The sequence below is a fragment of the Mus caroli genome, unplaced genomic scaffold, assembly GCF_978045245.1.
Source record: "Mus caroli unplaced genomic scaffold, Mus_caroli_1 scaffold_8, whole genome shotgun sequence".
Taxonomy (NCBI): domain Eukaryota; kingdom Metazoa; phylum Chordata; class Mammalia; order Rodentia; family Muridae; genus Mus; species Mus caroli.
The window spans coordinates 20,161,192-20,188,134 of NW_028227263.1; the positions used below are offsets into that span (position 1 = coordinate 20,161,192).

Below are 26,943 nucleotides of genomic sequence, written 5' to 3' on the forward strand. Positions count from 1 at the left end.
CCCCTGGGATCTGCTTCCACCCTCCCGCCCCCCACCCCACCCCACCATGCAAGTATGCTCAGCTGCACTGGGTCCCTTCCATGGGTCCTGCTGCTGGAATGACGAGCACATCACCAAAAACATCACCCTACCCAAGCTCCTCATATTTTGTCTTAGTGCCATGGGACAAAGGCAGACCTAAGAGTCAGGCAGCCACCCACAGGGTGGCCGCAGGGTCTGTGTTCTCCCTGAACCTCTGTCTTTCCACTGATGGCAACACAGCCAGGCTCCACAGGAAGATCAGGAGAGGACATACTAGTCTTTGTGACAAGTGCCTGATACCCAGCCCCCCAGCCTCCTCAGGAATGACAGGGGTTTCCAGAGCAGGCAGGGTGTCACATACAGAAAGGGAAATCAAGAGTCACGCCTGTTTCCTACGGGAACTAAAGTACTGGATATTTCGGTAAAACCCAGAGCAAATGGTGCTGATCATGCAGAGAGTCAAGTTCCCCTCGCCCTGGGCAGTCTAAACAGCCTCTCATCTCCTAGCTCTTGAGGAAGAGCACTCCTGGACTCTTGGCTTTGGGGAGACTGCCCTAAACAGGATTCTTGGCCTGCAGTTCTGACGCCTTTCCTCAGGGACTGCCAACAGAATTCTGGCTTCTCTATCTCCACCTCCCTTTTCCTCCAGCCTACTGAAGGTTCATGACCTGAGTAAGAGTCTTGCACAAAGAGGAATGGAGGTTAGACCAAGGACACGACTTCCTTCCCATGATGGTGGAGAGCTTCTCTGTTTACTGGAGCTCTTTGGAAATGAGGCATTCAGTTTTAGGGTCAAATAGACAGAGGCTGTGGATTGCGGGTTGTTGGCCAGCAGTCATGACATGACCAGGAGCCTACAACACCATGTGAGCCCAGCTGAGCTTTGTGGGAGGAGATGGCCCCCATCCATCCTGCAGTCATGGTGCTGAGGCTTACCTCCATGGAGAATCAGCAGGAGTAAGGTAGCCGCCGGGCCCCGGGGCATGCTGTGTCCCAGACCTGCAAGAAAAGTGTGTGGTATATGTAGTGAACCAGATGGGGTCATGTACTGAGTGGCTTCCCCACCCAGGGTCAGTTCCTGCCACATCAAAGAAGACCCCTGTTGAGTACTAAAGATGAGGTTAGCCCATGGGGGACCTAGGAGGTATTCTTATTAGAACAGGAAGCCCGGAGCAGCCCACAGTGGCACACTAGAAAAGCCAGGGCACCACACAAAGTTGCTGAGAGCCCCTGACTGACTGAGATAGGCAAGGGCCCCTGTAGAATCAAGGGGGTAATGATGCTGTGGGCAGAAGGGTAACCATGGGTGGACAAAACCAGGCTCCTCCTGTCCTTTGCCTATAGAAGTGCTAGCTCAGGGAGACCACCTGCTCAGGAGTCCTGTGCAGTCCAGCTCTTCTAGTGTGGAGAGAGGACCAGGGCCTTGAAGGAAGGTGGCCCACGCATGGGTCAGGTCAGACACTATCCCAGACCTCACAATAAGACTACATTTCATCTGGGCTTCCCCCAAATCCAGCAGCATTGAGTAGCCTACCAGACCATCATCAAAGAAGCCGTGTAAATGACCAAGGTTCAGATGGCCAGCTGTGTGGCCCCAGGCTAGCCTCTTGCTATCTCTGGGCCTCATAAAATGAAGCAATGAAGGCCTGTCTAGAGCTTTGTGACCATTCAAGCAAGTGGTGTGTAGAGAAAGCTGGGCGTAGGCTCTGACACACAGCATGTGCGGGGCTGACTGAGCTAGAACAGAGCCCAGAACGTTCTGGACCAGAACAACAGGAACGCTGTGCCCAAGGGGCTTCCAAAATGCTTCACTTTCAAAATTACTTATTTACTGTTTTTCTATAAATGCTTAATTTTATTCCAACCCCATTCTAAAAATTAACACTCACGGTGTGCACTTTTTCCACAGGGGTGTATTTTCCTCCTTTCCACGCCTGTCTTCTTGAGACAGAGTCTTAACGATGTAACCACGACTGACTGTGACCTTCTGAGCTTCCTGCTTCAGCCTTATAACTATTGTAATTCTAGTCGCTACTATAACATCAGAATTAGAATAAAAAATATTATGGAAAATGTCAGCTAACCTGCTTTGAGTAACCCTGATCTTGGGTGGCCCCCACCTTCACAAGCCCTGTGGTATGGTTGGTGTCACACTCCCCCCCCCCCAGAAAAAAAAAACTTTGTGTGTTAGAAACCTAACACCCAGACCATACTTTAATAGAATGGAGGGAATCAGGATTAGCTGAGGTCATGAAGGCAGAGCCCGTGATGGCATTAATGAGTTTTAAATAAATCATGGCAGGGATGGAACTTGGTATTCCACTATTTGCCTAAACATATGAGTCCCTGGTTTCTGCCCCCAGCATTGAAAAAGAAAGGCAAGCAGGGAGGACACGGGAGGAAAGGGAGAGAGATCCAAGCTGGCGCATCAGCTGTGCCTCCCTGTACAGCTCCCCACCAGGCTGTGATGGTGGCCATGGCCCTGGCTCCCCAGATGCTAGACCCTCAGATGAATAAACATCCTTCTCACTTCCCAGGGTCAGGTGCTTTGGTGCAGCACCAGACTGAGCAAAGCCCCCTCCCCCACCCCTGATATGACACTCTGAAGAGGTGAGCTCTGACCATAGGAGGCTTGCTCCAAGCCTGCTCCTCTCTAAGGTGTCACACCTGCGACAGACATCCCAGCAGAGCAGAACTCTGTGTCGTACCTCAGCCAGAGGAAAGTGGATACCCTTCCATCCTTTGTCAGGAGCCTCCGCTCTTCCACTCCACACCACAGCTCTGCACAAGTCACAGACAGACATCAGCTGCTCTGTCTGCCTGAATTGGCAGCCCTCCTCACGGTGGGCTCCCTCAGCTGCAGCCCCTCTGCATGGTCCACAGACAAGGCACGGAGCCAGGCCCAGATAGGGCAAGACACAAGCTCAGGGAAGCAAGTAGCAGACAGCCTGGCCTCATCTCTAGATTCCCGATATTGACGCTTTTCTGGGCGGCTATCAAAAACCTGCAGACCCCTTTTGTTGTCTCTTAGAGTTGTACCTTGGCTCATGATTTCAGGGGGTTCAGCCTGTCCCAACAGGAAGGGGTGGTAGAGTGGTGATACAGGTGGCAGAGGCAGTTCCCATCGTGATGCCCCCCCCCCCCAAGCAGGGAGCAAGGCAGGAAACACAGTGGGTATCACCCTCAAAGGCCCGCCCCCAGAAACCTACTTCCTTCATCCAGGCTCCGCCCCCAATCGTAGGAACAAGCATTTAAACACATGAGCCTATAGGAGACACTTCAGATTCGAGCCACAACAGCAGGGCTACATTAAGAACATGAATTAGGTTATATCTGATGCCCACATGTAAACCTTTCATTTACATGAGCCCAAAGACCCCTATCCCCCTATACTGTGTTAGTTATATTTCCGTGTGCTTTTTCCTGGCATAGCAAAGTGGAGGAGGGACCCAGTATTCAGCTGACCTCTGATCTTTCTGTGGATGACCGGGGCCTCAGTTGCCACCTCTGACATGAATATATTCTACCCCTGAACCTCAGAGCTGAGAGCAGCCAGTGGCGAGCTGGGTGTCCGGCGTAAGCCACACCCACTTCTGCTGTTCTCCTTTTTTTTTTTTTTTTTTTTTTTTTTTTTTTTTCTGGTGCTGTGATAAACACCAGGACCACAAGCAACTTGTAGAGAAAGGGTGTATTTCAGTTCACAACTCTCGGGTCGCACTCCACCACTGAACAGTTAGGGCAGGAACTTGGAGGCAGAGGCTGATGCCGAGGCCATGGAGGGATGCTGCTTACTGGCTTGCTCCTCCATGGCTTGCCCAGCCTGCTTTCTTTTATAACCCAGGATCACCTGCCTAGGGGTGACACTACCCATGGTGGGCAGTGCCCTCCCACATCAATCATTAATCAATAAGATGTCCTACAGGCTGCCTACAGTCAATCTGACAGAGGTGTTCTGTACATTAAGGTTTTTCTCTTTCCAAATGACTCTAGCTTGGGTCAAGTTGACACAAACCTAAGCGGCACAGTCACCCTATCCCGAACACCACAGCCCCAGTGCCTTGCTGCCTCCACACACGCTGAGTCCTCTCCCTGAACCACAGCCCTCCCTATCCTAACATGCCAGTTTTGTGGTCCATTTGCTCTAGCTGGCTGGGCTAGAATGTTCTAGAACCGCCGCCATTCACTTACCACCTTCAGGGTTTCCGTGGCGCTACTCTACTTACTATCTTTAACTTGCTGACCATCGTTTTACTCTAATAAGCTTGTGTCAAAAGATAATAGTGCGTTATTAGCATCAACAGTTAACAGGATGAAACTGAGAGGCAGTGGACAGCATGCTGGGTAAGCACACTATGGAGCTGGCACAGCCTCAGTTCAGATCCAGGCTGTGTGATTTCAGGCAGATGGCTTAACTGTTCTGAGTCCCAGACCCTCACCTGTAAGTACCGATGATAAAGGTACCATTCTGTCAGAGCCCCTGGGAAATTAACTTGGTGCTTATAAACACCTGCAACAGTCATAGGCACAGGGTAGATGTTACATGTTCCTGTTTTAATTACGCTCTGTGTGTGTGTGTGTGTGCCACAGCACACATAAGGAGGTCAGATGACAACCTGCGAGAGTTGGTTCTCTCCTTCCATTGTGTGGATCCCAGATACTGAACTCAGGTCATCCAGGTAAGCACCTCTCCCTACTGAGCCATCGCATGGGCCCACATAAAAGTTTCTTAAGCAAATCACAAATCAGTTTTTTTTTTTTTTTTTGCTGAAAAGCTAGCCCGCCACTGTGAGATATAACAGCTGACAGAAAACAAAACCCAGTCATGCCACCTTCCTGATACTCCAGGAGTTGGGGGGTCTGTCCTCTCTGTTTATCTTTAAAAGTGGGGGGGGTGCAGAGGCATCAGAAGTGTTGAAAATGGGCTGCCACCAAATGGAGATGCTGGCCCTCTGCACTGACAGCTTTTTCACACTCTTGCTCTGGGATCTGAGAACACACTTAGGGCTGCTGCACCAAAAGAACAGCGACATTGGTGCTGAAGGTGTCCCCATCACTCCCTCCCCACTCTCTTGGCACCCAAAGGGGTCTTCTGGTCATGCTGGTCTCTTTACCCTGACTTCCTCCTGGGATGCACTCGAGGCTCATAAGAAAGGTAGGAGATATTCCAAGAATTTCTGCATCCTCTTTCCAGTGGGAAGCAGAGGGCCTGAAGTCTGCTACATCCCAGCTGTGTGTCCTTGGGCAAATTACCTAGCCTCTCTGATTCTGTGTTTTCCACTATCAGTGCAGGTCAAAGGCCTTTGCTGAAGTTGGTTGTGAGTGCTGAATGCATTATTTCATGGGGATGTATCAGAGTGTTTATCAGGCCCCAGGGCTGGGTTGGGATAAAGCAGACAAGTAGCTAACCGTATTTCAGTAACTCACAGGGAAGTGGAGAAGGTTAAAGGGAGCAAATGAAGGCCCCAGAGAATTCTAAGAGCTCTTAGGGAGCAAAGAAATGCAAATAAAACCACAAGGGCTTACCACGGACATTTTATCAGATTGGTCAGAGTCTGATACACAGAAACTGCAATTCACAGCCAGGGAGAGATGATGACCCAAGTGGTCTGCAAACAGTTGTGTGTGACCTAAAGAACGAAGACAGCGACTTCCCTCAGAGCCAGCCATGCCATGCCCACACTCACCAGCATATGAGAAGCTTACAAATCAGCTGTTTCAGAAGATGCTTCTATTTAGAAAGAAATGAAAAAGCTATCCAGAAAGCATCAGCTTCATTCAAAGGCGCCATGTCTTCATTCACAGCGCCTGGAGTGCTGTTAATGTAATAGGGAGCTACGTACAGAGCCTGTGACCAACAAGGTGAGCACGGGGCAACAGCACAAAGTAGGAGGTGGCGTTAAGGGAGTTATGTCTCAGGAAGTCCCTCGCCCTGTCCCTTTCCTGCATCCTCTGTCCGTCCCTTTTCTCTGCTTCCTGGCCACCATGGCAGAACTACTCTGTTCTTTGGGACCCTCCCCATCATAATGGACTGATGTCTCTGCACCAGCCTTCCCCCCGATAAATTTTCCTGCCAGATCTCTAGAACAACTATATTTAAAATTAAAGACAAAGATTAAAGGTACCACACACCTTTAATCCCAGCACTCAGCGGGCAGAGGCAGGCAGATCTCTTAGTTCTAGGACAGCCTGGTCTACAGAGTGAGTTCCAGGACAGTCAGGGCTACACAGAAAAAAAAAAACTTTATCAAAAAACTAATGATAATGATGATGACAAAGGGACATTGAAAGTACTACAGAGGAAGAATCATTTTCCTTCAAAGAGGGCATAATATGACTGACATCCGACTTACACAGAAATAAAGAAGACAGGAAGCAATAGAATAAAAGCTTCAAAGGCTGAAACATTTTAATTTAAATGTATAATTTTATATCTAACAAAATATCCTTTAAGGGCTCTCGGAGAAGCACAACATTATACAAAGGAACAACACACAAGATAATAGAAAACACAGAGCAGTAGTTTTCTTTTTCTTTTTTAAAAGATGGGAGGTATTGTTTGTTCCTATAGAATGGAATGTTCTATAGGATGGCCAGAGTCCTGTGCAGCTGGGACTGCAGGCTTTCCCCACCAGCCTCTGAGAGTAGCAGCCATGTTCAAGAGTGGAGCATATAAAAAGGGGAAAGGCAACAAGAGTACGTGAAAACAAAAATCAAAACGACAAAGAACACCGAGGCACTTGCTTCCACAGGCTTAATCCCAAGCACAGGAGCACTTCCATTAACTGTAAATAAATTAGGCTGGAAGGTAAACCAACCATGATGTCAACCATCGACATGAAAAGAGTCCATCTTTTACACAAGTGAAGTGCAAAGGTCCTAACAGAAAGCTCCCGTTCAGACATAATGATACAAAAGTGGTTAACACTGTCTTCACGCCATTTATGTCAATACAGAAGATAGCTTTGGCCATCTATTTCATGCCATTTACAAAAGAAAGGACAATTTTATCTGACTACTTAATAGGTTCAGAAAATATATTTAATGGATTGAGAGATCCATTCATGGTTTTGAGAGCCCATCAAAAAAAATAAAATCCCTCTATTGCAGGGACAGAGGAATGTCTTTTACCCTGATAAGGGCGCACACACAAACAGTCTGCACAGCAAGCAGTGTCCTTAATGGCCAAATTACTCAGGGTATTTTTTCTTGAGTTAGAATCTTGCAACATTCCTAAAATGGCCTTAAGCTCCCGATCCCCCTGCCTCAGCCTCTTGAGTGCTGAGATTACAGAGGTGTGCCAACATGCCCAACTCGAATATTGAACAAGTTTTCACCCTGAAGATAGGGGGAAAAATCCAAGAAGTTCTACTATGATAACAGTTCTATTCAACACAGCTCGGTAGCAACAAAAGCCTCATGAAGATTAGAAAACTGAGTTGATGAAACTAAAACTGCGATGATATAAAGACCAAGCCCTAGAAAGGTCCAAGACATGCCAGAAATAGAGCCCATCACAACATGGCAAACGCACACATGAAAGCTCACACTAAAGCAAACAAGCTTACTCTGAGATCGGAAACAAGGCAAGGACTCACGCTTGCCACTTCTGTTTAGCTGGAAGCCTTAGCCGGGACAGTTAGGCATGAGGAGAAATAAGGGGAACATAAAAAGAAAGAAGTAAAGTTATCTCTGTTTGCAGATAATATGTAAAGAAACTCCTAAAGATTCCACACTGAAAAAAAGTTAAATTGAAGACAAGAATCCCATAAGATTGAAGAATACAATATTAAGATATAAATATTGGTTGTATTTTATATCCACAAACAATAATCAAGTGGAAAGTTAAGGGGCTGGAGAGATGGCTCAGTGGCGAAGAGCATTTGCTGCCTACATTCTCAGCACCCACAGCAGAGGGCTCACAACCACCTGCAGCTCCAGGGACCCAGGGACCCAAAGCCTCTGGATTTATTAGACTCCTGCACGTGTGTGCACCTATCCACATGCAGACACAGGCCTGTACATAATTAAAGATAATAAAAACCTTAAAATAAGCCAGGCGTGGTGGCGTACGCCTTTAATCCCAGCACTTGGGAGGCAGAGGCAGGCAGATTTCTGAGTTCGAGGCCAGCCTGGTCTACAGAGTGAGTTCCAGGACATCAGGGTTACACAGAGAAACCCTGTCTTGAAAAAAAAAAAAAAAAAAAACAAAACAAAACAAAAAAAAACTTAAAATAAAAACAAATAAGACACTTCCATTTATAATAGCATCAAAACAATAAAACACTTTACTTGGAGAAATGTAACACACTGAAAGAAATTGAGAAAGACACTAAATCAAAAGATATCCTTTTGTGGGATGAAAGGCAACAGAGTAACTAACTATAAAGTTAAGTAATTTTTTTCCAAAACACCAATAGTGTTTTGTGTAGAAATAGCAAATGTCATCCTAGAATTCAAACAGGATCTTGAAGGATCTTGAAAAGGATCCTGAAAAGCCGGCAATCCAGAAAGGAGGAAGAAACGCTCTCTAGCTCTCTTTCTGGGTTTTAAATTACTGTGATCAATGGGCTAGAGAGAGAGCTCAGAGGTTAAGAACACTGGCTGTTCTTCACAGGACCCTCATGGGGTCTCACAACCCTCTGTGACTCTAGTCACATGGGATCCTATGTCCTCTTCTGGATTCCACAGACACTCCACTCTCATGCACTGAAATGCATGCAGGCAAACACCCATACACATAAAATAAAAGTAAAGAAGTCTTTGAGAAAACCTAAGTCACGATTGTAATTGGTTCTGGGATAAATACAAACATGGAGCACAATGGTAAAGAATAAAGATCCCTCAAACAAGCCCGCAGGAGATGATCAAATAATCTGCGAGGTCACCAGGACCACTATGGCGGAAGGACTGGACTTCAAGAAGCAATGTACATGAATGTAATCCCAGCATTTTGGAGGTGGACTCGAGAGCATCAGGAGTTGCAGGTCATCCTAGGCTACTGAGCATGTTTGAAGCCAGCTTGGGACAAATAAAGAAGATAATCAAAGAAATGACCCTGGGGAGGGGCTCAGCGTCATGTGTCAGGATTGGGCTGGTCTTCTATCTTAACCACACTCAGGAATGAACTTGAGATGGCTAGAGGCCTAAAACTATAGATGTCCCAGGGAGAGAGCACAGGCAACCAAAACAAGACCAGACAAACTTCAATCATCTATAGAGGAATGCCCACCCCCACCCCCAACTAGATGGCAGACAAGCACGTAGGACCCAGCATATAAAAAATACACTGTAACTCAGTAACTGCATCCCTAATGGCCCCATGTTAAAACGGACTAGTGCCCTTTCTCCAAATGAGCTTACAATGGCCAGCAAGCACAAAGACGCATCTCAGTATCACTGTTTATCGGGACATTAAAATCGAAGCCCCAAGAAAGAGTTACCTTACACCAGACACAATGGCCACTGTCTAAAACTAGAATATTCAAAGTAGGTTAAAGCGACAATTCAGTGATGTGTTTTCACACTCCTGTTTACTGCCCTGAAATTTACAATAAACAACATGTGTAAGCAATTAGTCCATTCACCGACAAAATGTGCTCTAAGCACAAATAGAAGGCTATTCAGCTTTTTTAGAAAGGAGGAATTCCTGTCATATGTTGCAATCTGAGTGAAACTTGAAGTCATCATGCTAAGACGTGAAATAAAACAGTCACAGGAAGGCAACTGCTGCCTGGCTCCACTCCATCTCAGAAACAGGGAGCTGACTGCAAAGGAGAAATAAGGCGTTACTGTTTGAACGATCTGGAACTTCGCTCCAGCAGCATGGAGGAGGGCTAGAACTCTGCTGCTTGCCGTGTCTGTCTGGAGCAGCACTGTGCTGACCTAAGATGGTGACCGCAGAGGGGTGGCAGACAGCTCATTCAGTAAGGTGCCTGCTGCCCAAGCATGGGGACTTGCATTGAAACCCCACCCCCACAGAGAAGCTGCATGAGGCAATCAATGCATGCTCCCAGCGCTGGGGAGGCTGAGGCAGGAGGAGCCCGCCAGCCAACCAGTCTAGCCAAACCAGGGAGTTCCATGTTCAATTCTTAAAATGTACGGTGGAGAGTGATTGAAGAGGAAGCCTAGGGTGACCTCTGGCCTTCACGAATGCATGCACAACACGCACAGACACACACAGAGAGACAAACACAAAGATATACACATATACAGACACACAGATATACATACACACACAGAGACACATATATATACACATACATACACACACAGAGATATACATACACACAGAGACACACAGTCACAGACACACACACACACACACAGACACACACACACACTGAACCCCAAGCCTGGAACTCTGCTTAGTTGTGCTATGTGAACTTAGTTGAGTGAACTCCACAACTTTTTTTTTTTTTTACAAGAAATTAAAACCATCGTAAAAGCAAAGGCAAGCTATGTAGACTCTCACCTGTGTCCCAGCTTTCAGGAGGCAGAGGCAGGAGGATGCCATGTATTTCAGGCCAATCTGGAAGGTTATTGACCCAGACAACAATTAAAAACAAAGAAAAAAGGGGAGAGAGAGAGAGAAAACACCTGTGAGCGTCAACCTGCAGTCCTGGCCCTCAGGTCAGCCTGTGGTCATTATGTGACTTTATTTACCATTTAAAGGAGAAAAAGAAAAGACAGATGGAAGGAGGGGGAGGAGCGAGGGAAGAGAGCAGCCCGGCTGGATGTGGTGAAGTGATGAACTACTTTTTATAGTCAGCTATTTCTTCTCACATCTGGAGCTTCAGCTTGTGAAGTGTGGTCATAATGATAAAATGTACAAAAGCCTATTCCCATATACCAAGGGGAATATGAAACTGCCATTTAGGCCAGTGGGATGACTCAACAGGTAAGGTGTTTGCTGCCAAGCCGGACCACCTGAGTTTGATCCCTTAGAGCCTGGGCTGACTAGTTTGGAGTTTTTAGTTGATATTTTTGTTGACTTGACACTAGCTGGTTTTATCTAACTAGTGTCTCAATGACCTCAATTAAGAAGATGCCTCTATCCAGATTGCCTGTAGGCAAGTCTACAGGGTGGCATTTTCTTGACTGGTGGGTAATGTGGGTGGGCCCAGGCACAGTGAGGGAGGCACCCCTGGACAGGTAGTCCTAGGTGGTATGAGAAAGCAAACTGAGCAAGCCAGGAGGATCAAGCCAGTAAGCAGCATTCCTTAATGGCTTCTTCCTGGGTTCCTACTCTGGCTTCCCTCATTTTGGGAGCATGACCTAAGACATATAAGCTGAACAAACCCCTTCCTCCCCAAGTTGCTCCTGATAATGGTGTCTTGTCCCAGCAATAGAAATCCTAAGACAGAAATTGGTACCTGGTTATAGGTTATTGCTGTGACAGACTTGACCTCGAAGTTATTTATTTATTTATTTATTTATTTATTTATTTATGGCACGGAGGGAGGATTGTGGAAAAACTCTCAAACGCTGGGCTGGAAAAGCCATTGATTGGCCAGAGCTTAATGAGTTATGGGAACTTGGAAGATAGTGGAGGCTTGCCTTGTGGAGCTCAAAAGGAAGTCTGAGAGTCCCTGAAAGACTCAGCTGAAGCAGTTCAATATTTTCAATGAAGAATCTATGGTTCTGGTCAGCTGGGGTTGCCTGTGATTAAGAAGATATAGCAGGCAGGCAGTGGTGGTGCACACCTTTAATCTCAGTGCTTGGGAGGCAGAGGCAGGCAGAGTTCAAGGGCAACCTGGTCTGCTGAGTGAGTTCCAGGACAGCCAAGACTACCCAGAGAGACCATATCTCAAAATAAGCGAACAAAAACCAAACAGAAAGAAAAGAAGATACCAGCGTCATTGAAGTGAAATCTTGTAGGAAATGTTTCCCCAGAGTCTGTACACAGACGCCGTGTTCCAGAGGTGCCTAAGTCTGAAACCTCAGGCTGGCAGCTGAAGTTGGTAATGTGTAAGAGTTCTCCTGGTGATATTGGATCTGAAGGCATGTGGGGGTCATGAAGAGAAGCTGAGGTATGGAGCCTTGTGGCAGGATCAAAATCCCTGAAGAAAGCTCAGAAGACACTATTGGTGAAAGTGCAGACCAGTTAGAGTGGAGACCCCAACATTTTCGAGATGCCAGGACCATAGGATGCCTACCAAGGACAGCAGCAGCTACCAGTTGGATCAAAGCCAGTAAGGCCGAACTCCTCCATGGCCTCTACATCAGTTCCTGCCTCCAGGGTCCTGCCTTGAGTTCCTCTAACTTCCCTGGATGATAAACTACAAGCTATAAGGTAAAATAAATCCTTTCCCTGGGCTGGAGAGATGGCTCAGCAGTTAAGAGCACCGGCTGCTCTTCCAGAATTCTTGAGTTCAATTCCCAGCAACCATATGGTGGTTCACAACCATCTATAATGTGGCCTGATGCCCTCTTCTGGTGTCTGAAGAGAACGACAGTGTATTAATATACATAAAATAAATGAATCTTTAAAAATACATAAATAAATAAATTCTCTCCCCTACAAGTTGCTCTTGTTTCATCTCAGCTAGAGCCCCTAAGACAGACTCACAAGGTAGAAGAGAATCAACTGTTTAAAGTTGCCTCTGTCCTTCACATACACCATATGTTACACATACAGCTTCAAATAAGTAAATAAAAATGTAATAAAAATTTCAAAATGGAGTAACTTATATTAGCAACAAAAGGACAGTCACCCAAGAATGGCTCAAAGGATGTCAGAATCACAAAGATGACTAAGAGAAATAAAAAATAAGTGGCCAGATAGACCATGTTCATGGATGGGAGGTTCCACGGAAGTCTCAGTATACACAGTCTCCAGCCGCTTTCCTGGGATTATTTCAGTATTTGTGGCATCATTTAAAGAAGTGATAAACATAAAGAATTGCTACAAGGAAACCAAACTGTTGGATGGGAAAGAAAGAGATGCTACAAAGTAGCTAGGGTATTATTGCTGGTCTGTCAACAAAATCGCCCTTGCATTTGGGGGTGGGGGAGGCCTGGCATTTAAAATGATGGCAGAGCTGCCATGGGGCTTTATGCTACCTATAAGACCTATACTTGGGGAAACTGAGGCAGGAGAATAGGAATTTCTAGGTTAGCCTGAGCTACATAATAAGACTACCATTTCAAAACAGTAGCAAAGGCAGGTGTGGTGGCACTGCTTTTAATACCAGTACCAGGGAGGCAGAGGCAGGAGAATCTCTGTGAGTTCAAGGCTAGTCTGGTCTATGTGGCAAACTCCAGGACAGTGAGGGTTACATAGAGAGGTTCTGTCTCAAACAAAGGAACAAATTAAAAAAACAACAACAAAAAAAAAACAAAAAAAACAAAGGTGGCATAATCATACCAAAAACGTAACCCTTGATCCCTACTTCACACAGAGCATCAAAGTCAATTCCTAGCCGGGCATGGTGGCGCACGCCTTTAATCCCAGCACTCGGGAGGCAGAGGCAGGCGGATTTCTGAGTTCGAGGCCAGCCTGGTCTACAAAGTGAGTTCCAGGACAGCCAGGGCTATACAGAAAAACCCTGTCTCGAAAAACAAAAAAAAAAAATAAAAAAAAAAAAAGTCAATTCCTGGGCCCGGGGCCATAGTTCAAGAGTAGAGAACTTGCCTGGCGTGCGCGAAGCCCCTACCTTCAATCACCCAGTCCTGCCAGAAAATAAAAATCAATTTAGGACATACTATAAAGAAAGTAAAATAATAAATGATCCCGAAGAAAAGTGAGATGATGTTCTCCTGACCTTGTCGCCAGCCACACTTCCTGGACATACTTCTAACTCAGGGACTAAAGGGGAAAAAAGGGATATAGTGGATTTCATTAAGAAATTTTGTCCATCAAGAGGAGAGATGAAATGGCTCATGGAGTACAGTGCTTGCTAAACAAGTGCAAGGACCCGAGTTCAGGTCCCCAGCATCCATCTAGGAGCCAGCAATGGTACTGTGCATTGCAACCCTGTGTTGGGAGGCATAGAGCGGCTGCCAGCCCAGGCCCCATTGTGAGCTCCCGGTTCAGTGAGAGACCCTGTCTCACAAACAAGATGGAGAGTAATGGAGGAAGACACTCAGCAGTGAGTAAACTCTGGTCTCCACACGTGCATAGCACACTGTTCAACACAGTTGATACACAAGACAGAAAAGACAATTCTGAATGCAGAGAAGTCCTTGTTAGGGTTTCTCTACACAGAGTAGAGGCATGAGCTGATGTGGCTTCTTTGAAAACGTGCCACATGGGTCCCAGCACCTCTACCTCAAGGTTCTATGACAAGGAGCAATGTCCCTTTGTGGATCTAACCAGACCTATCCAAGTGTATTTACAGGATACATTCTACCTATCTCCTCGGGCGACCATGCATTCTTGGCTTTCCCACCTTGCCCCCACTAATGATCATGGAGTGGAATCTACTTGATCCATCCAGGCTATGGTCACCTCAGTATAGGCCAGGTGGGAGCCACAGGGTTGAAAGTGAAAGACTGCGGAGCTTTTGAAAGTAAAATGTCCCTCTCCTAACGGGACAGACAAGAAATGAGGCAGGCACAAAGGGACTCCCCATAAGAGCCTCACACAAGAGCCAGCAGGTCACCAGAAGGAGAAGTGTATCTGCTCAGGGACTTCCCAAGGGGGAACCAGAAGGGAGGGCTTCTAGGGCCCCCAGGCGTGAACTGTCCCACCTGCTGATGCTCTTCATGGGCCTTGACCTCTGGCTTTATCCTCCAGCCCTCTCCCTCCACATCATTCCAACAGTCCCACCTAGACTTGCCGAGAAAAGCCTAGTGCCCATCCCCCTTTGCTCCTTCCCTGCTTGCTCTGGCTCCAGACACACCAGACATTCACAGTGGCTTTGTAGATCAGTTTGCCTTCACCTGACTTCCATCCCTCACACCTGGTCTTTCAGCCATGGGAACTTTCTGCGCTCCTTAGCTGACTGTCAGCCTCCTACTGGGTCTTCAAACTGAAGTTCAAGTGTCAAGGCTGTCTTTGATCTCTCCAAGGAGGGTGAGTCACATCTTCCTTCGGGGTCTGTCCCTCCACCACAGCCCATACATAGCTCCGGATGTTTCCATTCACCTTCTAAACAACAGCCCCGAAGGAACCACAGGGGCTCCGTTCCTGCTGAGCCCCCTGTGGCTAAGTACTGCCTCCCATACAGCAGGGTGCAGACACAGAGTGCACAAATGACTAAATGACAAGGACCCCTTTCTTTGGTGGTGCATCCATGCATCCTGTGCACTTCAGAGTTAAGTCTGGCTCTCTTTGGTTCTTGTTTCTTAAATTCAGATACTATAGGTTAAGATCATCAGTGCTCCAATGTTCCCGATCTCAGGACCTTAACACGCGCAGTTGTTCTGCCAAAACTCTCCCCAGAGTTCAACTTCAGTGCCACCCTCCAAAGAGACTGTCCATTTCATCTGAAGTGGGTCCACTCTGTGGTCTCTGTCTTGTCTTTCTCACCCATCATTGGGCGTATTAGGTCCCATTAGGTTGATAAATCACCAGCTTTGTTCACCGTAGCATCCCGGTGGCTGCAATGGGTGCAGAATGCATTGCTAATGAGGGGACCAATGAATGAGGGAACAGCCACTGAGCAGTCCCTGGAGACTCAGGTTTCCCATCAGCTTTGTCACTATCCCCAGGGGGCACCCTCCCCACACTCTTGGCAGCAATCCCTGCTCCAAGGACTAGAGAGGACTGCTAGAGAGGGCTGTCCTCAGATTAATGACATGAGAGGGCATGTTCAGAGATAGCACACTGCAGGTTCTCAGCTGAGCAGTGTCTAAGTGGATAAATGAGACTAGCAGGCCTGGGACAGAAGGTCAATGTTCTAACTCTTGCCGGTCAAGGGTGTCTTTCTGCTCAACTCTACCCATCTGCTCAGCTGCTGTGTGCAAAGAGCAGGGTGGTAGGTGCAGGCACACTGCAGCTGTGTGCTTCCTGGTGCCTTGTGGTGATTTGGGTTACAGCTGAGGACATTAGACTCATGGTTTAGTGGGATGACAGCTAGACATGAAGAAAGTTCTGTCCCAGTATCTGTGTCTATGCAGTCTCCATGGGCCAGAACCTTCTCTCTCCTGAACACCTCCACAGGAACAGCAGCCCCATCCCACTTGTGCAAACTCTAGCATGCTCACATTCTTGCCCAGGTGTGCAGCCTCTCTCTGGGGCTCTCAAACAAGGGCTGTTTTGAAGAATGGCTGCTTGAAGCTACAGCAGAAAGTTGGGGCCAAGGCAGCACAAACCCAACACCACCTCCACCCCCCACCCTGTTCTCAGCAGCCCACCCTGGCCTAATCTGAAGCATGAACCTTTAATCAGCACTGGAGAAAATGGGAGACTCCAGTCTTGGTTATCACACCAGACCTACTTAGCAGATCAAGAAACAGAGACCCAGAGAGGCCCAGGACCACATTGGTGGCTGCTCACTCAATGAAGAAGGTTGAGGTTTGAGGGGCAGCCAGGCCACATGCCTGCACTTGCCCCTCCTCCTGGGGACAGTTCTAGTGCTTTGATCCTCCCTGGGGACCCTAGGGACAGCAGGCCGAGATCTTGGTACAGATGTCCTTAAGGGGCCCCAGCCAGGGAATATTCTCAGGTTGGTTCAGAAGTTCCAGGTTTACTCAGCGCTCATGTTTGAGTTGTCAAGAAAAGTCCCTTGGTCCCGCGGGCTAGGCTGGTGGGGGAGGGGAGGTGACACCTGCAAACTTCAGGCTGTGGGTGGGGCCTCTCCCAGCTCCTCCCTCCCCCCCTTCATGTTTCTGGGGCTATAGACCAGTTTTTGAAGCAAAGGCTGCCAGGGTGAGACCACCTCTCTCAGGGCCTCCTTCTCTTCCCCTCTAAGTGGCTTTCTGGGTGGCCCCTGAAAACCACCTTTTCTCTCTGAATCTCTGTATCCTCCCTCATCTGCAAGGGATGCAGCGCCGCCATCAGAGCCATCGCGGGACAGTGGCACACGCCTGTAATCCCAGTCCTCAGGAGGCTGAGGCAGGAGAAGCACAGACTTGAACCAGATTGGGTTGCATGGAGAGAGCTCCCTCTCAAACTGTCAGCAGCAGCAAGCCCAACACCCAGAATAAAAAAAAAAGAAAACCAGCTGCTAGCCCTACCTAGCCATGTGTGAGTCCCTGCAACCCTCCCCCTGTTGAGGACACTGCTCAAAAGCCTGTGGGGACCAGAGACAATGCCCACTCCTGGCTTTGGGAGAAAGCACACCCCATCTTCTTATGCCTATCTGATGTTGCTTGGCCCTAGAAGTGAGGAAATCACTTCCCCAGCAGGTAGCCTGCCTGTCTCTCTTCCATCTTCCACATGCTCTCCTTTCTGTCTCCCCTGCCAGTCAGGGATTCTATCGTTCTCTCTATGAGGTCCACTGAGGAGTGGACACCGGGCCCTAGGGCAGGGCTACTGCAGAAAACAGCCCACTGTGGGGATCACGTGGCTAAGTGCTCTCTGAGAAATGTCCTTAGACAATGTTCCAAGGCTGTGAGTTTTCCCATGGGACGGCATCCTGCCATACAGACTGGGTTCCAATTTCTGTTCTGACTCTCTTCATCACTCTTAACCAAAAGACAGGTTTGTCCCCAACAGGGTCCACCCAGTATTGACATCTATGCACCGAGCTGCATGGGGCCATTGGCCTCACCTGGACTCTGAGGGTTCTGGGAGGTCCCCAAGTGTTCACAATTCACGACAGGTAGGGCTGTTCTAGCCTTCCCTGTATTCTCGGTGGCTCTCAGTGGTTAGCCCTTCTCCTCCATGGGTCAGGGTACCTGGACGTAGGAGCCCCTGAGGTCAGTCTTGATATTCTGATGTCCCGGAGTTCTCATAACCAGCCTCACAAAGATAGAGCCACCTCGATCCCCATTTTACAGATGGAGAAAGTGAGGACCCAGGAGGCTCAAAGAAGCAGAGAGGCTCGCCCTGGTTCGCTGCTAGACTCGGAAAGGCTACCATGTGCCTCAGAGAGCACAGACATTCTCTTAGGAGCTACTTGTGACCCTCTAATGGGTCTGTGACCTGCTCTGGTCCTCTTGACAAGTCCTAAGCACAGACATTATTTCCTATGCTATTAACCCATGTGCCGCCTTCTCCTTTTCTGTTCTCCAGACTAGACTTCCAACAACCTCCAGGCCCCCCTCTCTTCTCATGGAAGAGGTGTTACCTCTTATCATCTGACCCAGGCCCTGGATTTGGGTGGTGACACCTGGCTGGACTGCCCACCTTGCCATATCATGACAAGACCCGTAAGGTACGCCACTCTTCCCCTGTGGAGTCAGATTTCCTTCTCTGTGAAGGAGGCACCCCACCTGCCTGGAAGGATAGATGGAGTTAAAGTAATAAACTATACTGGCCAGTAGTACCTGATTTCCTCCCAACAAAACGGCCCCCTGGAAGCTTCCCAATGCCCCTGGCCTCTGCCTATCACTGCCTGGCAGACTGTCTACCATCCCGAGTCTCTCTTTGTTTCTCCTCACCACTTCTTGCAGGCAGTTTTGCATAGGCAAGGGATCATGCTAGCCATGCTCCTGCCTCCATAACCCTCCAACATTCAGCGAGGGCATTCCCAGTCATTTTTAGTCAGTTGAACAAGGAACTCCAGCCCTGACTCTGCTCACACTAACTGCGTAGTGTTCCTTGCCTGTGTCCCACCACAGTGTTATGCAAAAGACAGAAAAAAAGGCCCCCAGGCTCAGGGAGAATAAGAACTAGAGTCTACTTACCTACTCCTTCAGGATCTTCCTCAGAAAGCCATTCTTTAGGCTGGGGCAATTGGGTGGTCTCCTGGGCGTGGGAGTCACAGCGGGACTCGGAGTGGTGGTGGCGGGAGGTGTAGGTTTGAGGTGGGCAGGAGTTCAGTCAGGTGCAAGTCCAGAATCGGGGGAGTCACTGCTGAGATAGTCCTGAGGCTGAGGACCAGCCGGGCATCTGGGCAGAGCCTACACAGAGGGGGACAGTAGGGCTGGGGCAGCCAGACAGAGACAGGGCATGCCTGGGGCACGGGCTGAGGCCAGTTGGCTGCCCCAGGGATGGGCAGACTTGCGGTCAGACAAGCAAGTGACCGTGAGGCACACCACAGGAGAAGTGGGCAGACAGCTGTGCTCGACTGAAACACAGAGCCACCAGCGGAGGCTTCGGTGTCTATCTGAGGCCAGGCAAGGGGTGGGGAAGGGGATGTGGTAAACAGTGCCCCGCCCAACCCAGCCAGATCCTCCAGAAGGGGCAAGAAAAACTAAGATGCCTGCAAGTAGGCACCCACGACTCCTCAAAGGTCACCCTTAACACGATATTTGGGGTCTGACATCTTGCAGACGGATGACGTCATCCCAAAGGCCTCACAGTGTCCCATGAGGCAGGCAGTGAAGTGGGACTTGCCACTTCTTGAAGATGTAGAAACCGAGACAGAGATGTGACAGTAGCACATCCCACCTGAAGCCCTTGGTATTTACACCGAACCCCTCAGCACAGACAGGACAGACTGAAGGTGGACGCCTACCTCATGACTGCTCTTTTGCAGGTGGCTAACTGGTCCATTTTGTCTGTCCCTTGCCTGCCCCAGGGTCCTGATTCAGAATGACCCAGACACTCAGACTTTCTGCCTTAAGCACTGCTCATGACCATCCATTCCCCAGCCTCAGTATTGTGAGAAGGAGGACATGCCCTGCTACCCTGGAGGAGAGAACCCTGCTGCACCTCCTGAGAGCCTTGTCCAGCCAGGAGGGCAAGGCAGCCACACACAGATAGAAATCCAAGAAACAAATAGAGAAAATAAACTTTCTTTTCTTTCTTTCTTTCTTTCTTTCTTTCTTTCTTTCTTTCTTTCTTTCTTTCTTTCTTTCTTTCTTTCTTTCCTTCCTTCCTTCCTTCCTTCCTTCCTTCCTTCCTTCCCTCCTCCTTCCTTCCTTCCTTCCTTCCTTCCTTCCTTCCTTCCTTCCTTCCTTCCCTCCTCCTTCCTTCCTTTCTTCCCTCCCTCCCTCCCTCCCTCCCTCCCTCCCTCCCTCTTCCTTCCTTCCTTCCTTCCTTCCCTCCTCCTTCCTTCCTTCCTTCCTTCCTTCCTTCCTTCCTTCCTTCCTTCCTTCCTTCCTTCCCTCCTCCTTCCTTCCTTTCTTCCCTCCCTCCCTCCCTCCCTCCCTCCCTCCCTCTTCCTTCCTTCCTTCCTTCCTTCCTTCCTTCCTTCCTTCCTTCTTTCCTTTCTCATAAAAAGGGCTTTATTATTGAAAGTTCAAATTAATTCTAAACAGTGAGGTTTCCATTCATTTTCTGACCATGCTGAGGCTATCACCATTCCTGTCAAACCATGGGTGACCTCCTGCCTCTGCCTCTTCTCTCGACAGTCCAAGGGTGGTCCCCATAGTTTAGGGCAGCTTTTAGAATCCCTTAAAATCTGCCTCTGAGACTCATCTCTTCAGAACTCACAAGCAGGTTCATAAGATGATGTCTATCCTGTGCAAACCGACACTCTGGCCGTCACTCAGACCTCATGCCTGCACCCGTGAGGCCAATGTTTAGTCAACCTTTGAGGCGAAACAACTTGTTGAAGATGCCATTGATGAGCAGTGAACTGGTCCAATCCCGTGCTCTGCCCAGGACCACTCTTGAGACAGTGCGTAGGCTCTCCTGCAGCTGTAGCATCTACCCCCTCAAGGTACTCCCACAGACCTGGAAGCAAGCTTTGTCTATGTTTCAACAATTTAAGCATAACATGAGCACTCATCCATGGTCAGCACAGGAGACGGCCAGTCCCATGAGTTCCTCCAATCATCAAATCGCTCACTTCCCACTTCTGGAGCGGGCATGTCTTCAGTGCCCTTCCTGTCACGAACCTTCTAAGACTTCTACAGGGCTTACACATCTCCCAGCTGGGGACCCAGGGGAGAGACTTTCCCTTTGCCAGCCTCAGAGTCCTCCGCCCTGGGAGAAAAGGTAGGGGCTAAGAGGGATCCACAGCTGCTCTTGGGAACCAGGAAAGCACGGAGTCAGTGAGTGCTCCCATTCCTGAAACAGCGCAGCGCAGCTGGTGTGTGCACAGCGGTCCTCTCTGACCCGTGCAGCAGAAAAGAAACTCTTACGACTGGTTTTTGTTTTTGTTTTTGTTTTTGTTTTTGTTTTTTGTCTTGAAGCAAGTGAGAGGTACAGAAAAGGGGGTGACAAATAGACTTTTGGAAGACAGAAGACAGAAGCCAGGCAGCTCCTGCCCAGCAGCCCCAGAGAGAGAGAGTCAGAGCCATCTCCTTCTCACACTGCTCAGGTGCTCTGATGTCACTTGCCCACAGACCCTGAGTGACAGACGCACCTGTTCCCATTTCACAGATGAAGAGATTGAGGCTCAGGGGAGCAAACCAGCTCCTGGCCTATGAGGCATTAGAGCTGATATTTGAACCTAAGAGGAGTGAGGTCAGGCCAGAGTTGTTTGAGCTGTCTCCATGGTCGTGATGGGCTCAGATGTACACGCCGGCCGCCTCCACCCTGACCAGTGTTTTCTGACCAGTGTTTTCAGAAAGGCTTGGGAGCAGCCCACATGACTGATGGGTTTAAGAGAAAGCCTCCCATTTTTTTTTTTTTGTGGCTGTCTGGATCTTTCCTTTTCATAGCTGTGTTTGGGGAACTTCCTACAGGGTCCCTCATGGTTGATCCATGAGTGTCTGCCCTGCAGCCCGGTGCCGGTGCCTGGTGGTGTCTGCTCCAGGCTCGCCTGAGACCTCAGGGTGAAGCTGGCTTTTCTTTCTCCTCCCCTGCCCTCTGCTCCGCTTTCCTTCCCACCAGCTCCCCCCCCCAAACCGTCCTTCCTCCTGCTTTTCCCCCTTTCTCTGGTTTCCTTTCTTTTTCTCCTCTCTTGATCTTCACAGTGAACCTTCTAAGGTCTTTCTTAGCCTGGAGTTTAAGAAAGCTCAAAGGCAGGACGGCAGAGGAGAAGCTGCTGATCTGCAGGGTTCCTGGTGTCAGTGAACTGTGCTGTCACAGAGACCCTCACCCCCTCCTCCTTCCAGAGGGCTGACCACGGAACTCGGTCTTGCCACCAGCATTTTCATGTTCCCTGTGTTGCAGATGAGTGAAGGAAGATACAGAACTTGCCTAAGGCCACACCTTAGCCAATGGCAGAACCGGGATTTGACCTCCAGAGCCACGTTCCATCCAACTCACCGTTTCTGAGTGTGAGTTAGCAGGAGGCAGCTCAGCGTCCCACCCTCTCCCCACCCTTCCCTAACCCCTCTCCACACCCTGCTCATCCCCTGTCCACTCATTCACTCCTCTGCAGACTCAGCCAGCCCCTTCTTCCTTCCCTCCATCCTTTCCCATGAAGTGGACCCTTGGGTACATCCTAAGGAAGTGCCTTAGAAAGGTGTACAAAGGACAGCCCTCGTGGAGCCCATTTCTGGTAGAGAAGACAGACAGACTGACAGCATGACGTCATCACGTGAGGCAGGATGCACACATGCGAAGGCTCAAAGATGGGAAAGAACAGAGAGCGTGGAGGATCACAGAGTCACACAGCATGCTCACCTCTGGGCGTGGATTTGATTCGGATGAAACATGAGAATTCCTACGGAGTTGGCAGAGGAGAAACTCCGATCTGAGTTACATCAGCAAAAGAATAGCATTGAGATCTCAGCACTCAGAATACTGATGCAGGAGGACACCAAGTTCAAGACCACCCTGGCTACAAACTAAGATACTGACTCAAGGCAGGGGGCAGTGCCCTGGGAGACAGGGGGTGGGGAATACAGTCAGGGCTGCTTAGTCCTCTGGACTTAAGTGGATGATAAGGAGCTGATCCTGCCCAGCTGGGTGAAGGAGTATTGACCTCCAAAGTAGACATGTGCTAAGGGGAGGGTCCTTCCTGCTCTGTAAAAGTCACCAAGAGTAGCTGTTAGCCCTGGAGAGATCTGTGAGGCCCTCATGCCCTTCCTCAGCACTCCAAATAGCAGAGCTGGCCAAGTGGGGGAAGTGGCCACTCTGCCCTTCTGCCCAGGGGTCTTCTGAGAAGACATAACAGGATGAGCCCTCTCTAACCTACTTCCTCTTTTTAATTTTTTTTTTTTAAGAACTCACTCACTGAGGAGGGATTTGCTTAACATATATTTTGGGCACTGTAAGTGTACGATTTGGTGGTTTTTTTTTTTTTTAGTAAACTTGATGAATTGGACACCCATGACTGCTGCTAAGTGGCTGGGACATTCCATCACCTAAATAGAACCCCTGTGTTTGATGTGGGCCCCGTGTGACCTCACAGGTGCACCTGATATATCTGCCATATCTCCCAGCTCATTTTTCTTTTCTGGGAATGTCACATCTAGCCTCTTCCACTCTGCATAGAGTTGGACTTGGCTGTGTTGTAGTATGTATTGGCACCTCATTCCTTTTCCCTGCTGAATAGTATTCCGCAACACAGAAGTACGACACCAAGCACACTTTTGTACATGAGTGGACATTTGGATGGATGGTGGTCTTTCCCACACACACCATCCCAATTTTGGATAATATAGCCTTCGTGCGAACAAGAATCCTCAGGCCTCCGGTGGGTATACCTGGGGCTAAACTGCCGGGCTGGGTCACAACTCTGTGTTTAACTTAGCTGGCCAGCCATCCCACAGTGGCTGCATTATGTTGTGTGTCTGTCAGCAAGCTAGAAGGGCTCACTCTGTACACTTGCTGATCCTGATTTTTTTTCCTCCTTTTCCTGTGTACATGTCATGTGAAGTCCTTCGATGGTGTCAAAAGTCTTCCTCAATCACTCCACCTTGGGAGGGAGGGGGAAATCACTCCATCTTATTTACCAAGGCTGGGTCTTGGTCAAACCCAGGGCTTGCCTCTGTGGCTAGTCATACTAGTTAGCTTGCTCCGAGATCTGTCTCTTACTTCTGAGCCTGGAATAACAGGGAGCCCCCATGCCCACCTGTCATTTACACAGGGTCTAGGGTGTTGAACCCCAGTTCTCTTGCTTTTACAACAAGCACTTGGTGTTCCGACTGCAAATGAGCTGCCCACAGGCATGAAATTCCAGCTGTCATCAGATCTCTCCAGGTCTACCCCATACTGGCGACACACAGTTTGAACACTGAAGACCTGTGGTAGGTCCTGAAACTGGGAGTTTATGTTCTCCAACTTTGTTATTTTCCCAGAGAAGATTTCAGCCACCCTTGCTCTCTTGCAAACACAGCTTCTCCATAAAAAATAAAAGGGGGCATCAAGATTTGAGAGGCATCACATTCAGTCAATAGAGTGCTTCTAGAAAGACTGCCGTCTTAGCAATGTTTGAGTCCATGGGCGTGGGATATCCTGCGGCTTACCCGAGTCTCCTTAAATTCTTTCAGGGTGTCCTGCAGGGTTTGGAACACACCTTGGTTCTCTCTATTGCTAAACCTTTACCTTTGAGGCTATGGCCTGTCATGCTCACATGGGTGCACATGGGCAGAAGCATGCTGACACCTGCACACCACTGCTCTGCTAAACCAGTCATTGTGTCTAGTGATTGCTCCACAGACATCTAGACTTGATGTATTTGGGATCATGGCATTGTTAACAAAGGTAATATTACCTTTGGGGTTTTTTTTTGGGGGGGGGGAGGCTTTTTTGGTTTTTTTGTTTTTAATTTATTTCTTTTTCCTGCTGAATTATCTGGTTAAAACTTTTGGTGCAAGGTTGAATAGAGGTGGTAAAGTAGGCGACCTTGCTCCTGACCTTAGGGGAAACTTTCAGGTTTTTTTTTTTTGAGGGGGGGGGTTGTGAGTGTGATCTTAGCTGTGAGTTCTTTGCTTATGGCCTTTACCAGGCTGAGGGAAGTCCCTTGCATTCCCACTTTGCATTAGAACAGATGCCCACGGTGTTCCGTTCCGCTAGGTTCTATCAATGTGGATGTGGACGGCAGTGAATAACATTATTCTGAGCTACCCTTGCATTCCAGAGAGAACTCTACACAACCAGGCATTGTCATCACTAGCAAACTCTTGATAGGACAGTGGGGAAAGAGGGGAGATTTGGGGGCTGAAGGCTGCAGTGGCTTCGGTCTACTTGGTCTGTTCCTTTGGGGCCATCGTAAGACTGAACATCATGGCAGAGAGGGGGTTGTAGAACAAGCTGCTTGCTCATGTGGGCCAGGAGGCAGAGAGAGACAGAAAGGGATGAGGGAGTGGGTAGACCCCTCAAGGCACACTCCTAGCGATCCACTTAGTCCACGCAGGCTCCACATGCAGGTTTCTACCACTTCCCCACAGTTCCATCCGATTATGAGTTCATGAGTGGGCGCTCTGTTGATGAGCTCAGAGCCTTCGTGAGCCAGTTGCTGTACAAAGCCAGGCAGCTTGTAACCAACACCCACACCCTAACCGCAGCAGCCGTGGGTTATACAGTCTGTTTAACTCAAGACTTCTTTTTTTTCCCAGCACTTTGTTGTGGATTTTATGACTGTGTTCATGAGGACGTTATCCCGTAGTTTTTTCGTGTTTTTGTTGTCGATGTTGGTTTTTAAATTTCCCCCATGGTGTCCTTGTCTGGAGTTAGCATCAGAGTGTGTTAGGAATCATTTTTCCTCTTCTCTGTAGAAGAGTATGAGGAGGAATAAGGTTAATGCTTTCAGGGTTTGGCAGAATCCCCAGCGAAGTTCAGCTCCCTGTGTGCTCTTCTTCTGTCCACTAAGCGGTTCTGTTTCTTTTTGACTCAGTTTTGGTGATGGGCGCTCACGGAAGTTTTATGTGCAAGAGGGGGCACTATCTCTTTTTCCATCTTTGATCTTATTTTAATTTTCTGTCTCTTTTGCTTCGTCTAACTAAAGGTTTGTTATGCTTTCCTGACTTTTGTTCAAAGAAATAACTTGGTTTTGTTAATCCTCTCTGCTGTTCTTCCAGTTTTTATTTGTGTCCATTCTAGCAAGCATTAGTTAATCTCTTATGCAACCATTGGGTTTCAATTTCTTTTTCTAGTTCCTTAAGGAGTCCAGTTAGGAAGCTGAAAGGTGACTCAGCATTTAGGAGGGTGCAGTGTTCTTACAGAGTAGGGTTCAGTCCCAGTGGCCATGCCAGACAGCTTGGAACTGCCTATAATTTCAGCAGCTGAGTAATCTGACATCCAGGCCCTCTTCAGGCAGCTGCACAAATGTATTCACACAATTAAAAAATTAAAATAAAAGGCCACGACTCCAGTGTTTGAGGCCCTGACAATCATGTAAAAGGATACAGTTAGGTTATTTATCTATGTTGTTATTTGAATGAGTATATTTGCACTTATCATTCTCTTGGGTTTTCAATATGTCTCTGAAAATTTTGGTCTGGGGAGATTCTGGCTTTTCAGCACCATGACAAAACACCAGAGAACTCAATATAAAAAGAAGAAAGGTTTATTTTGACTCAAGGTTTCAGAACTCTCGCCATCCAGTTGCTTTTGAATTTTAGCAGGGGAATGTGTCATGAAAGAAGAGTGTGAAGGAAGAAACATGTTTTATCTCATTGTGGCCAAGAAGAGAAGCTAGAATTCTATTATCTCCCTCAAGAGTACACACCTTCAGTGGCTTAAATGCCTCCTACTAGGTCCCACCTCCTAAAAGCTCTGCCACCTTGCAGCAGCATCAGAGGGTGACGGTCAAGCCTTGAGTAGATGGGCCTTGGGGACATTCAAATCCTAACATTCTTGCTTGCTTTCTGATCTCTTTTGTGAGTTCTGCTGTGACCTGCTGCTGGCTGATTAGGAGCATGACTTTTAACTTCCATACAGCTGTATACTTGCCACTTTTCTTCTGCTATTGAGATCCAGATTTCTTTTCACTGTAGTCAGAAAAGACAGTGTAATATCTCTCTCTCTCTCTCTCTCTCTCTCTCTCTCTCTCTCTCCTTTTTTTCTTTTTTCTGGACAGGGTTTTTCTTTGTAGTCCTGAGTCCTAGCTGTCCTGGAACTTGCTATGTAGATCAGGCTAGCCTCTA

General features: G+C 48.2%; 1 protein-coding gene across 1 annotated transcript in view; it reads right to left on the reverse strand.

The window, feature by feature from the left end:
* Positions 1 to 19,125, reverse strand: part of Il21r (interleukin 21 receptor) — a 28,673-nt gene extending 9,548 nt beyond the window's left edge. The window contains exons 1-2 of the mRNA XM_021168366.3: positions 18,757 to 19,125; positions 958 to 1,020 (exon numbers count right to left, since the gene is read on the reverse strand). Of these exons, the coding sequence (XP_021024025.1) occupies positions 958 to 1,006 (49 nt within the window). The 5' untranslated portion in view covers positions 1,007 to 1,020; positions 18,757 to 19,125. The remainder of the gene's footprint in view (positions 1 to 957; positions 1,021 to 18,756) is intronic.
* Positions 19,126 to 26,943: the final 7,818 nt, after the last annotated feature.